This window comes from Eriocheir sinensis, chromosome 9, assembly GCF_024679095.1.
Source record: "Eriocheir sinensis breed Jianghai 21 chromosome 9, ASM2467909v1, whole genome shotgun sequence".
Lineage (NCBI taxonomy): Eukaryota > Metazoa > Arthropoda > Malacostraca > Decapoda > Varunidae > Eriocheir > Eriocheir sinensis.
Genome location: NC_066517.1, coordinates 16,689,105 through 16,701,219, shown reverse-complemented (window position 1 = coordinate 16,701,219; position 12,115 = coordinate 16,689,105). Strand labels below are relative to the sequence as shown.

Sequence of the window (12,115 nt, the reverse complement as noted above, 5' to 3'; positions counted from 1 at the left end):
TCAAAGGAAAATTAGACCGTTTTTTTTTTCTTTCCTTTTATTTTATTTTATTTTATTTTTTTGACAAGAGAAATCTAGCCGTGAGGAGCAAAAATAATCAACTTTTGTGAAATTCATGACACACTTTTTTTTTTTTTTTTTTTTTTTTTTGGTAAGTACTGTACACGACATGACTACTCCTCCATCAGGAAGAAATGCACGTTATTTTAAAACCGAAGAAAGTGTGACGCCACGGAAAAGAAAGAAAAGAGAAAATGAAGAAAATGTATCCTCAGACCGAGACCGAGATATTGACGGTTATGCTTTTATGACGAGATGATGATGATGATGAAGAAGAAAAAGAAGGAGAAGAAGAAAATGATTATTATGATGATGATGATGGAGAAGAAAAAGGAGAAGAAAATGATTATGATGATGATAAAGATGATGAAGTAGAAGAAAAAGAGGAAAAAATAAGAATTAAGAGAAAAACAAAAGGAAAAAGTTAGAAAAAGGAAAGAGGAAAAAGAAGACAATAGAAGAATAAGAAAAAAAAGAGTTCCTGGAGAGCATGTGGCGTGCAAGGTGTAGGCAATGATACCTTGCCCCGAGTAGCTGAACACCGACTTTCTGTGTTTTGTTTCCCTTCACAGGAGCTGCCGATACAAAGGCCTGGGGAGAAATCTCAAGCCACCTGTGACATCAAGATCAAGATCAGCCACTGCAATCAGCTGTTTTGGGCAGTGAAAATCTTGTCTCCTCTATTTTTTGCCCTTTTTCTCCTCCCGCGGAAGGTAAATATAATACTCGTGGCCACCTTATACCTGTAACTACCCGGAGAGCCCCTTAAGGCTATTTGCACGCCATTAAATAAGTCAAAACAAGAGATAAGGGGGGTAACATGAGTGCTGCTGAGTCACTTGTGTTGCAGATGGTGTAATTTTTTCCTTGAACGCCTTTATTACGTTTTACAGGTTTATTTTATCCTCTTAATGAATTATAGGTTTTGTTTTTTTGGTAAAAATTCGTTTTAGGACCGTGCCAGTATCTCATTATCTACCTTATGAAACATCACTATCTCTTCATACATCTTTTCTACAAACCTTCAACAGTCATGGAAACGCTTTGAAAATCCAATTCAAGGACTTTTTTTTTACTCCTGAAAATAGGGAATAATGTTTACGAAAGCGCGTCGCCTTCTCTGGTGGCGGCCGCGGCGACGCTGCAGCCGCGTAGCCGCAAAATAGCTCACAGAGGGTTTAGGGTCAGGGAGCATATTTAAACTTCTCCAACTGAACTTTACAACCTACTAACGGGGGGGGCTGCACCCCCCCCCCATATATATATATATATATATATATATATATATATATATATATATATATATATATATATACATATATATATACATATATATATATATATATATATATATATATATATATATATATATATATATATATATATATATATATATATATATATATATATATATATATATATATATATATATATGTCTTATTTCAGCGAGGAGGTACTGCCAGAGGAGGTGATTTAGCCTGTAAACATTATTCCCTATTTTCAAGAGTAAAAAAAAAGGCCTTGCATTGGATTTTCAAAGCGTTTCCATGACTATTGAAGGTTTGTAGAAAAGATATATGAAGAGCTACTGATGTTTCATAAGGTAGGTAATGAGATACTGGCACGGTCCTAAAACGAATCTTAACCGTTTTTTTTTCCTTGGATGCCTTTATTACATTTTACAGGTTTATTTTATCCCCTCAATGAGTCATAGGTTTAGTTTTTTTTTCCTTGGACACCATTATTACGTTTTACAGGTTTATTTTATCCCCTTAATAAGTCTTTTATGTTTAGTTTTATTCCTTGAATGCTTTTATTACGTTTTACAGGTTTATTTTATCCCCTTAATGAGTCATAGGTTTAGTTTTATTCCTTGAATGCTTTTATTACGTTTTACAGGTTTATTTTATCCCCTTAATGAGTCATAGGTTTAGTTTTATTCCTTGAATGCTTTTATTACGTTTTACAGGTTTATTTTATTCCATTAATGAGTCATAGGTTTAGTTTTTTCCCTTCAATGCCTTTATTACGTTTTACAGGTTTATTTTATCCCCTTAATGAGTCTTATTGGTTTAGTTTTCTCTATTTTGTGCCTTACTATTTCCTTAATCATTACTATCTTACTATCTACACTACTTATACTACATATACTACTTTACAAGTTTATTTGATCCCCTTAATGAGTCTTATAGGTTTAGGTTTTTTTCCTTGAATGCCTATATTACCTTTTACAGGTTTATTTTATTCCATTAATGAGTCTTATCGGTTTAGTTTTCTCTATTTTGCATCTTACTATTACTTTCTTAATCATTACTATCATACTATATACACTACTTTTACTATCTATACAACTTATGGTCACTACCCTATCTTAATGAGTCTTATAGATTTAGTTTTCTCTCATTTTACACCTTACTGTATTTTTCCCTTTATCAAGTCTGATGGGTTTATTTTTTCCATCAAGTTATGTCTTTCTGGTTTAGGTTTTCCTTCATTTTGCATCTTCCTGGTTTAATTTTCCCTTTATGTCCTACTGTTTTAATTTTTCCTTCTGTTTATGTTCTTCCCGTTTCATTTTTTCTTTGTGATTTCTTCAGAGGTTTAATTTTCACCTTGCGGTTTACTGGTTGTTTTTCACCATATTACATTTTTACGGTTTATATTTTCCATCCATTGTATTGTACAGGTTGTTTTCCCAATATTACGTGTTTCTGGTTATTTATTCCCTTTGTTGCATTTTACAGGTTATTTTCCTTTTATTTATATTTTATTTATTTATTTATTTATTTATTTATTTTTTTTTTTTTACCGCAAAGGAGACAGCACAAGGGCACAAAAAAAGGATTTATATTTTCCCTTTAGGCTGTTGCATTTTACAGCTCTTTTTTCCCTATAATACCGGCACGTTAGGTTTGCTTAGGATAGGTTAGTTTGGGCCTTCATATTAGGGTTAGAAACTATTGTAAACTAACCAAACCTAACTTATGCACCCTGAACTGCAGCCACCACCCCGACTGCCTCTTATGTATCGACGACGCTGGCATGGTTGGTTATGTTAGATTTTCTCAGGATGGATTAGTCTATAGCCACTTGCGTGTTCATATTATGGTTAAAAAGTACGTAGTTTTGCCCTTTAACCGAAATGTGAGAGTGTATATGGTATTTGAGGTGGCGGAGCTAACTACACATTTACTAGTAGTAGATCATAGGTATATAGCTTTCTTTTGTCTTATTTGAAGTGTGTGGAAGCAAGCAAGGAACAGAGAGAGAGAGAGAGAGAGAGAGAGAGAGAGAGAGAGAGAGAGAGAGAGAGAGAGAGAATCATCCACTCATCTTACCTCTCATTACAGCCCAACTCCCAGCCCACACAGCCACACAGGAAGTACGCAGCCCAGAAGTGGCACCATGACCTCCTATTTTGATGAGCACAACTGCCAGCCTGTCGCACCTGCTGAGCCCCGCAATGATTTTCTGCACATAGCTCGCTTACTGAGGCAGGCTGGCTACTCCGAGATGACTGTTGAGGTAACCCACTCGTGCTCCACTGCAGAGTTTTCTTCTTCTTCTTCTTCTTTTCTTCTTCTTCTTTTCATTCTTCTTTTTCTTTCTTTCTCTTCTACTTTTTCTTCTTTCTCTTCTTAATAGTCACTTTTGTTGTTATTATTATTATTTTGCTATTGAGTTCAAGCAGAAATAGATTTTTTATCTGTATATCTGTAGGAAGACTAATCAAATCAGAGAACGACACTTATTATAAAAGGTACCAGTAATGTCAGTCAGTCTACAGTTCCTCAGGTGTTCAGCTGCCCTGCTTGTGGTCTTGGGGCTTATGTCTGTCTCATTGGCCCTTGAGTCTGTGGTGGGTAAGAGCCCATTACCCTGGGACATAGGGCAGGTGTGTCATCGGGGTTACCAGAGTTTACCTTCTCCAGGTGCTCATTTGGATCAGCCCTAAAGGCAAGATGAACGGCTGGGTGAGCTGGATGCTGACTGCCCAGGCCAGGATTCAAACCCAGGCCCGCTGATTCTTAGGTAGGTGTGCTAACCGCTGCACTAAGGGGCAATCCCAGACCAGAAAGTTAAAAAGGCCAAGAATGTTCTGCACACAAAATCCAGAACACTCCATGTCCACCTTCCAGGGTAACATTAAGTAAGCTTGCCATTATATTCCATCTCAAAAACAGCTTTTCCTCCTGCAGGGCATCGTGGTGGAAATATCACAAATATTCGGGTCGGATGAGTCGCCCCCACCGCCAGCCTCCAAGGAGTTTGTGAAGGACCTGCCCACCGTCACCATGGAGAAAAAGGGTGAGGAGCTGTGTGGTGCTGCGCTGTATTGGCGGTGGTATCGTGGCTGTCTCTTGTCTCTCTTGCCTTCTTCCTGCCTTTTGCTGTATGCCAGGAAGGGGCAGATAGAAAGAAAATAAGCTGCAGCAGTGGAAAATGTTGTTTGAATGTAGCTGCTTTGTCAAGCTTTTATTTAATGTGTTTTGTATTGTTCATCTTCCTTCATATTGCTTCTTGCTACCACTCGCTGGGAAGGAAAGAAAAAAAGTTATCCTAATCTCAAGTGTATGATATTTCACACACCTGCTTGCTAGCAACTTATAACATCAATTAATAAAGAAAGAGCTCACTTTGTTAGGTAATAAGTCTCAGTACCAAGGAAGCATATATGATTTCCCTGAGTTCCAACATAAGGCAACCATTCAGATTTGTGTTACATTAGGTTAGGTTTATGATATCTTCAAACACATGATAGGCAGCAACTTATAACATAGTAAATCAATAAAGAAAGACTTCACATTATTAGAAAGGCTCAGTACTAAGGAAGCATATATGAATATGTATACTGATGCTTTGAGGACCAGTATGTATAGAACTTATTTTGTGAAGTCAGTTTGAAGAGAGTGCAGTCCTTTATCATCATCATCATCATCATTGTCTCCGCTCTCCAGCAGGCAGTCAGTGTGCAGTGTGTCTGAAGGAGTGGGAGGCGGAGGAGGAGGGGAAACGGCTGCCCTGCTCCCACATCTTCCACCCACCCTGCATCCTGCCCTGGCTTGCCCACACCAACTCCTGCCCACTCTGCCGCCTTGAGATGCCCACTGATGACCCAGACTATGAGGAATACAGGAAGGAGAAGGTGAGAGAGAGAGAGAGAGAGAGAGAGAGAGAGAGAGAGAGAGAGAGAGAGAGAGAGAGAGAGAGAGAGAGAGAGAGAGAGAGAGAGAGAGAGAGAGAGAGAGAGAGAGAGAGAGAGAGAGAGAGAGAGAGACAAATTATGAGAGTAAGCAATCTTTAGAATATATTTATTGTTGATTATGGTGATAGCTATGAATTTTGGTAATGTGTGTGTGTGTGTGTGTGTGTGTTCAGAGAAAGGTGTAAGGTGGTATGTTTGATTCGGATGTGGGACAGAAAAGAGAGTCCAGGTATGTGGGGGGAGGGGGGGGGGCCTCAGGACCTAAATTGCACCCTTTCAAAGATCCACTGAGATCTGGGGGGGGCTATCATTCCTGTGAACACTACTACTAGCCTACTAATTATAATGATGATAATAATAACAGTACTACTACTATTACTACTACTACTACTACTACTACTAATAATAATAATAATAATAATAAAAATAAAAGAAGTGATAAACATACAAAGGAAATAAAAGACATTGTGGACATTATGTTTTTTTTTTTTTAAAAAAAAAAAAAAAAAAAAGCGCCAAGCGGCACCAAATGGATTTGGTGGATTCAAATTTTGCTTTTTTCCTTTAGTATGTAGATCTAACAGATCTAACATTTAATTGCAATGTTAGCAAATATTAAACAAGAAATAGGCATATATATATATATATATATATATATATATATATATATATATATATATATATATATATATATATATATATATATATATATATATATATATATATATATATATATATATATATATATATATATATATATATATGATATGGTATGGTATGGCACCCATCTTGTATATCATCCCCCCCTTCATCTGAGCTGGATCTGCCACTGGGTGTGAATACAAGAGTTGTGTATTCAAATGCGAATACTTCAAATTCCAACAAACACAAATTGAATTTGAATGCACTGAAATGGTTTTAATTCAAGTACAAATATGAAAACGTCTTGAAAGTATTCATGAATACATTCATGAATATTTTTCATTGAAAAATACCTTCTTAACATAACAGGGCATAGCATTATTCTATAGTTTGCAACAGCAAAACGAGCTTATCAGCCTGTACTCTACACGACGATTATATATCTGCCCAGGAGGCTAAAGTTGCAAGGAACAACGGCTGTTATTTCTAATGATAAATTTTAAAGTATTTGTCAGATTACTTGTCAAATATGAATACTTTTCCCTTGTATTTGAATATGAATGAGAATACTTTGATTTCTATCATTAATTATTCAAATACGAAAACGAATACACACAAGTACAGTATTCAAATGTAATTGAATACAAATATCAAATACGAATACTCCATCCCTGATTAGTTTAGGTTAAGTTTAGGGAACCTTCAAACACATGATATCCAGAAATTTATAGAATAAATTGACGAAGGAAGGCCTCCCTTTGTTAGATAGTAAGTCATTTACTGGGGAAGCATATTTGATTTTCCTGAGTAAAGATATACAGTAACTGTTTTGGGTTTTGTTAAGTTAGGTTAATTAAAGATTTTTCAAACACATGATAGGCAGCAAATTATGGCATAAATTAACAAAGGAAGAACTCATTATGTTATATAAAAAGTCTCATTTAGTAAGAAAGAATAGATGATTTTCCTGAGTAACTTTTTTTTTTAGTTTTTTTTTAAAGTTGGGTTAGGTTAACTTTAGGGAATTTTCAAACACATGATATCCAGAAATCTGTAGCATAAATTAACAAAGAAAGCCTCCACTTTATTATGTAGAAGGTCTCATTAGAAAGGAAGCATAAATGAGTTTTTTTGGGTACAGACGTATTTTGGGATTTTGTTAGGTTAGGTTAAGTTTGGGGTATCTTCAAACACATGATAGGTGGGAACTTATGGCACAAATCAACAAAGGAAGAGCTTACTGTGTCAGATGATAAGTCTGAATTATTTAGGAGGCATTTTTGAATTTACTGAGTGCATATATATAGTGACTGTTTGGGTTATAGTTAGGTAAGGTTAAGGGTCTCTTCAGGAACATGACAGCCAGTGACTTGTGGTATAAATTAGTAAGGAAGTAAATATGGAATTTCTGAGTCAAGACATATGGTAATTGTTCGGGGTTTTGTTAGGCTAGGTTAGGTTAAGTTTAGGGTATTTTCAAACACATGACTGCCAGCAACCTAAGGTAAAAATCAACAAAGAAAGACTTCAGTGTTTTATATAAAAAGTCTCATTAGTAAGGAAGCATATATGATGTTTCTGAGTCAAGACTTATATTATGGTATCTGTTCTTGGTTAGGTTAGGTTCATTTTAGGGTATCTTCAAATACAAGAAAGACAGAAACTTGTAGCATTAATTATTAACCAAGAGAGACCTCCCTTTGTTAGATAATAAGTCATTACTGAGGAAGCATATGTGATTTTTCCGAGTAAAAACATAGTAACTTTTAGGGGTTTTGTTAGGTCAGTTTAAGTTGGAGATTTTTCAAACACATGATAGGCAGCAAATTATGACATAAATTAACAAAGGAAGAACTCATTATGTCATATAAAAAGTCTCATTTAGGAAGAAAGAATATATGATTTTTCTGATTTGGGTTTTATTAGGTTAGGTTAGGTTAGGTTAAGTTTAGGGAGTTTTCAAACACATGATATCCAGAAAACTATAGCATAAATTAACAAAGAAAGCATTCGGTTTATTATATAGAAGGTCTCATTAGTAAGGAAGCATAGATGAATTTTCTGAGTGAAAACCTTTAATAATTGTTTGGGGTTTTGTTAGGTTAGGTTAAGTTTGGGATATCTTCAAAGACATGATAGGCAGGAACTTGTGTCACAAATCAACAAAGGTAGAGATCACTGTCGCAGATAATGAGTCTGATCAGTAAGAAAGCATTTATGAATTTTTTGAGTGCATATATGTTGTGACTGTTTAGGTTATAGTTAGTTAAGGTTAAGGGTCTCTTCAAGCACACGACAGCCAGTGACTTATGTTATAAATCAACAAGGAATGAGGTCTCTTTGTTATATAGAAAATATCATTAGTAAGAAAGCAAATATAATTTTTCTGAGTCATGACGTATGGTAATTGTTCGGGGTTTTGTTAGGTTAGGTTCAGGGATGGAGTGAATATGTGTATTCGAATACGAACACGTTAAATTGCAACGGATATGAATTCGAATACACTGAAATGGTTTTAATTCGAATACGAATACGAAAGTTAAATTGCAACGAATATGAATTCGAATACACTGAAATGGTTTTAATTCGAATACGAATAGGGGCTTCGTGGTGCAGTGGTTAGCACACTCGGCTCACAACCGAGAGAGCCCGGGTTCGATTCCCGGGCGGAGTGGAAGATTTTGGGCGGCTTCTCCGATACCCTACACCCCTGTCCACCCAGCAGTGAATGGGTACCAGGTATTAATCGGGGGTTGTGTCCCGTCTCCTGGGATCTGTTCCCTTCTCCCATAATTCCTTCCCCTCCTGTCTCTCCGGCATATGACCACAGATGTTGCGCCGACTAAACGAAACTTTTCAACTTTCGAATACGAATACTTCTTGAAAGTATTCATGAATACATTCTGAATACTTTCATTGAAAAATACCTTCTTAACATAACTGGGTATAGCACTGTTCTAAAATTACGCAACAGTAAAATGAGCTCATGAACTCTGTACTATACACGACGATTACACGTCCGACCAGGAGGCTAGAGTTGCGAGGAACAACGGCTGTTATTTCTGATGATAAATATTGAAGAATTCGTCAGATTATTCGCAGAGTACGAATACTTTTCCCATGTAGTCGAATAAAAAATGAGAATACTTTGATTTTTATCAATAAAATTTCGAATACGAATACACCCAACTACGGCATTCGAATGTATTTGAATACGAATACCGAATACGAATACTCCATTCCTGGTGTATGTATGGGTAGAATTATATGTGTGTGTGTGTGTGTGTGTGTGTGTGTGTGTTGACAGGTGAGTTGCAACAGTGTTTGAGAAGTGATAACATATTTGCATATTTGAATGATAGTATAATAATGTTACCTTTACTGTATATTTATCAGTATTTTATATTATTTTCTCTCTCTCTCTCTCTCTCTCTCTCTCTCTCTCTCTCTCTCTCTCTCTCTCTCTCTCTCTCTCTCCACAGAAAAGGGCCAAGGAGAGAGAGGCTGAACTTGAGATTCTCCACCACTCCATGTTCTCCTAGCAAGAGAGAGAGAGAGAGAGAGAGAGAGAGAGTTCTTATATCCCCTAATAATGAGGTATTGAAGGTCACATGAGGAGTGTTATGCATCATGTAGGCCAGTTGTTTCGGTGACGGCGATGGATCGTAGAAGAGATGAAGGACGGATGAATGGATTGGTGGATGCTGTGATAGAAGGGTGAGTTAATAGATAGATATTATTTAGGTAGATGGATGACAAAGTAGATGGATGAGTGAGTTAGCAGATGCTGTAATGTATGGGTGCATAATAACTGGATAAAGATGGGTAGATAGGTAGATGGATGAATGGATTGGTGGATGCTGTGATAGAAGGGTGAGTTAATAGATGGATAAAGATAGGTATTAGATAGGTAGATGGATGAGTGAGTTAGCAGATGCTGTAATGTATGCGTGAATTATAACTGGATAAAGATGGGTAGATAGGTAGATGGTTGAGTGGTTTGGTGGATGATGTGATGTATGGGTGAATAAATGGATGGGTAGATACTAGGTAGATGGATGGAGGAGTGTATAGCAGCAGCAGTCTATAGAATCTACATTTTCAAATCTTGGATGAAAGATGTGGATTATTTTTTTTTTCCTTTTGTTTCTTTGTTCATTTGTTTCTACCCTTTATCTGTCCATCATTACTTCTCTTCTTTCCTTCCATCATTTCTTACAACAAAAAATATTACAACTACAACTACTACTGCTTATACTACTACTACTACTACTACTACTACTACTACTACTACTACTACTACTACTACTACTACTACTACTACTACTACTTCTACTACTACTACTACTACTACTACTACTACTACTACTACTACTACTACTATTGCTACACTTCTCATGATTTCCACAGTAAGTCTTTCTTTAACATTCCTAGTCTTAGAATTTACATAATTACTAGACTTTAACTGTTCTATTCAATAAAGAAAAATAATGTTGAAATCAGTCACTTGAATTTGTTTAACCTCTTCTGATGAGCTGTTAAGAATGAAGTGAAATAATAAATAAAATTGAAGAAATAAAAAGATAATAAAAGATGAGCTTGAGTGAGTGAGGTATGAGTGCCATTCCCTTTCACACCTAAATCAAATTATCTCCGGAGAATTAATGAAGAGACAATTGTAGAACATAAAAAGTCTGCACTCTTAATATGGAGGAGGCGGTGACCTGTTTAGCGTGCCGGCGTGGTGAGTCCGTGGACCAAAGTAAGTTCGAGACCCACCGAAACACGCTAATTTTTCAAACCATCGCCCAGTGGAGGAATATTACCCACATGCTGCCAAGATCTTCAACCAACCCTAACTTCAGCGACTTCGATCAAGTAGAACACCGGAGGGCAGCATAGGCCAAGCTGCAGGAATCATACATCACGGCAGCCACTATAAATAAAATTCGCCTGCGCCACTAACGGGCTGGGGTCGTTCAAGAGGCCCTCAAGAAAACCTACCGGGGCTTTAGGCAGCACCTAAAAAGCTATGAAGAACGATGATGGACTTAAAAATGAGTGACGAATGGAAACAACTGGTGGACAGCCATTGAAAGCCTAACCTCGACATGATAAGTAAGAAGGGGAAAAAAAAAAAAAAAAAACGAAAAACGCTGAAGCAAAAAAGAGTCACGAATTATAAGAGATCTGGGGAAAAGACATTTCAGAGCCTAACCTCGTAATGATAACTAAGAAAAATAGAAGAAATACTGCATGTGATGAATTAAAGAGTGAGATACGTATGGGTACTGCTGGGCTGGGCCTACATTCACCTCGTGATGGACGACGCGGGTTCGAATCCCCACACTACCACCTCGGATTTTTCGGTCACCGCCAAGTGGCTTAAGACTACCCACATGCTGTCCTGAAGACCACCCATCAACCCAGACTCTAGAGGAAACCGTCCAAGTGAATCAAGAACGAGTTCCGGTCGGCAGCATGAGCCAAGAGAAGATGGCGCCACTATAAACACTTGCCTGCGCCATGACGGGCTGGGGCCGACTTCCATCCAGGCCCCTCAAGAGAGCCTACCGGCGCTACAGGCGTACTACCATAAAAAAAAAAAAAATAGGCGTAAATAATGATGACGATGAACTAGTGTGAGTTACGTATTGCTATCTTGTCATAGGTCCGGGGGGGAGGAGGGGGTTAGGCAGGCAGGCTGGTGGGTGGGTGATCTCTCTCTCCCTATCTCTGAGCTTGTTGGTGACGGCCGTGTGAATGGGATGGGCGTTATAGCGTTCGTCCAGGTGAATCTGTAACGAAATAATGAAACACGGAACGAAAATAACGTCAGTTCGTTAGTTAGGAAGATTAACGCTAAGATGAGGTGTTATTGATAGTTTTTACCGTTATATATGTGACATTATAAGGAAGGGTGTGTTAGCATTCAGGCGAGGTGTGTGGTAACGCTTGGACAGGTGTTCGAACGCGGGATACCTGGGTAGGTGGGCAGCGGCGGCCGAGAGAAAAAACACGACACCGAACACAGCGTCAGAATTCCTCCAAGGCACCCAATCACAACCAAGAACGAGGATAACGCCCCTTCTGATTGGCTGAGCGGACGGCAAACCAACCAATGAGGGAGGAGGATGATAACCCGCCCTCTCTCCTAACGCGAAAAAGCTCCCAGGTTAGCCAGTCTCCCGTAGGATGTGTCAGGGG

General features: G+C 37.6%; 2 protein-coding genes and 1 long non-coding RNA gene across 8 annotated transcripts in view; 2 read left to right on the top strand and 1 right to left on the bottom strand.

Annotated features, from left to right (window-relative positions):
* The first annotated feature begins 610 nt into the window (after positions 1–610).
* LOC126996025 (E3 ubiquitin-protein ligase RNF181-like) lies at positions 611–9,488 on the top strand. 2 transcript variants are annotated; one of them, XM_050856017.1, is made up of 5 exons: positions 611–773; positions 3,411–3,585; positions 4,260–4,368; positions 5,022–5,206; positions 9,391–9,488. In XM_050856017.1, exons 2-5 carry the CDS (start codon positions 3,466–3,468, stop codon positions 9,448–9,450), a joined length of 474 nt encoding a protein of 157 aa, XP_050711974.1. In that variant the 5' UTR covers positions 611–773; positions 3,411–3,465; the 3' UTR covers positions 9,451–9,488. The 2 variants fall into 2 exon arrangements, with proteins under 2 accessions (XP_050711974.1, XP_050711973.1); XM_050856016.1 differs by having other exon boundaries at positions 5,019–5,206.
* Positions 9,489–10,034: 546 nt separating this feature from the next.
* Positions 10,035–11,489, bottom strand: LOC126996026 (uncharacterized). Its single transcript, XR_007750878.1, has 2 exons — positions 10,275–11,489; positions 10,035–10,189 (listed from the first exon to the last, which is right to left on the bottom strand). It is a non-coding gene; the product is annotated as an uncharacterized LOC126996026 (long non-coding RNA).
* Positions 11,490–12,087: 598 nt separating this feature from the next.
* Positions 12,088–12,115, top strand: part of LOC126996022 (uncharacterized) — a 43,244-nt gene continuing 43,216 nt past the window's right edge. For all 5 annotated transcript variants that reach the window (XM_050856015.1, XM_050856014.1, XM_050856012.1 and 2 more), the window contains exon 1: positions 12,088–12,115. This exon is cut by the window's right edge and continues 307 nt beyond it. The gene's annotated coding sequence lies outside the window, so the exon portion shown is untranslated.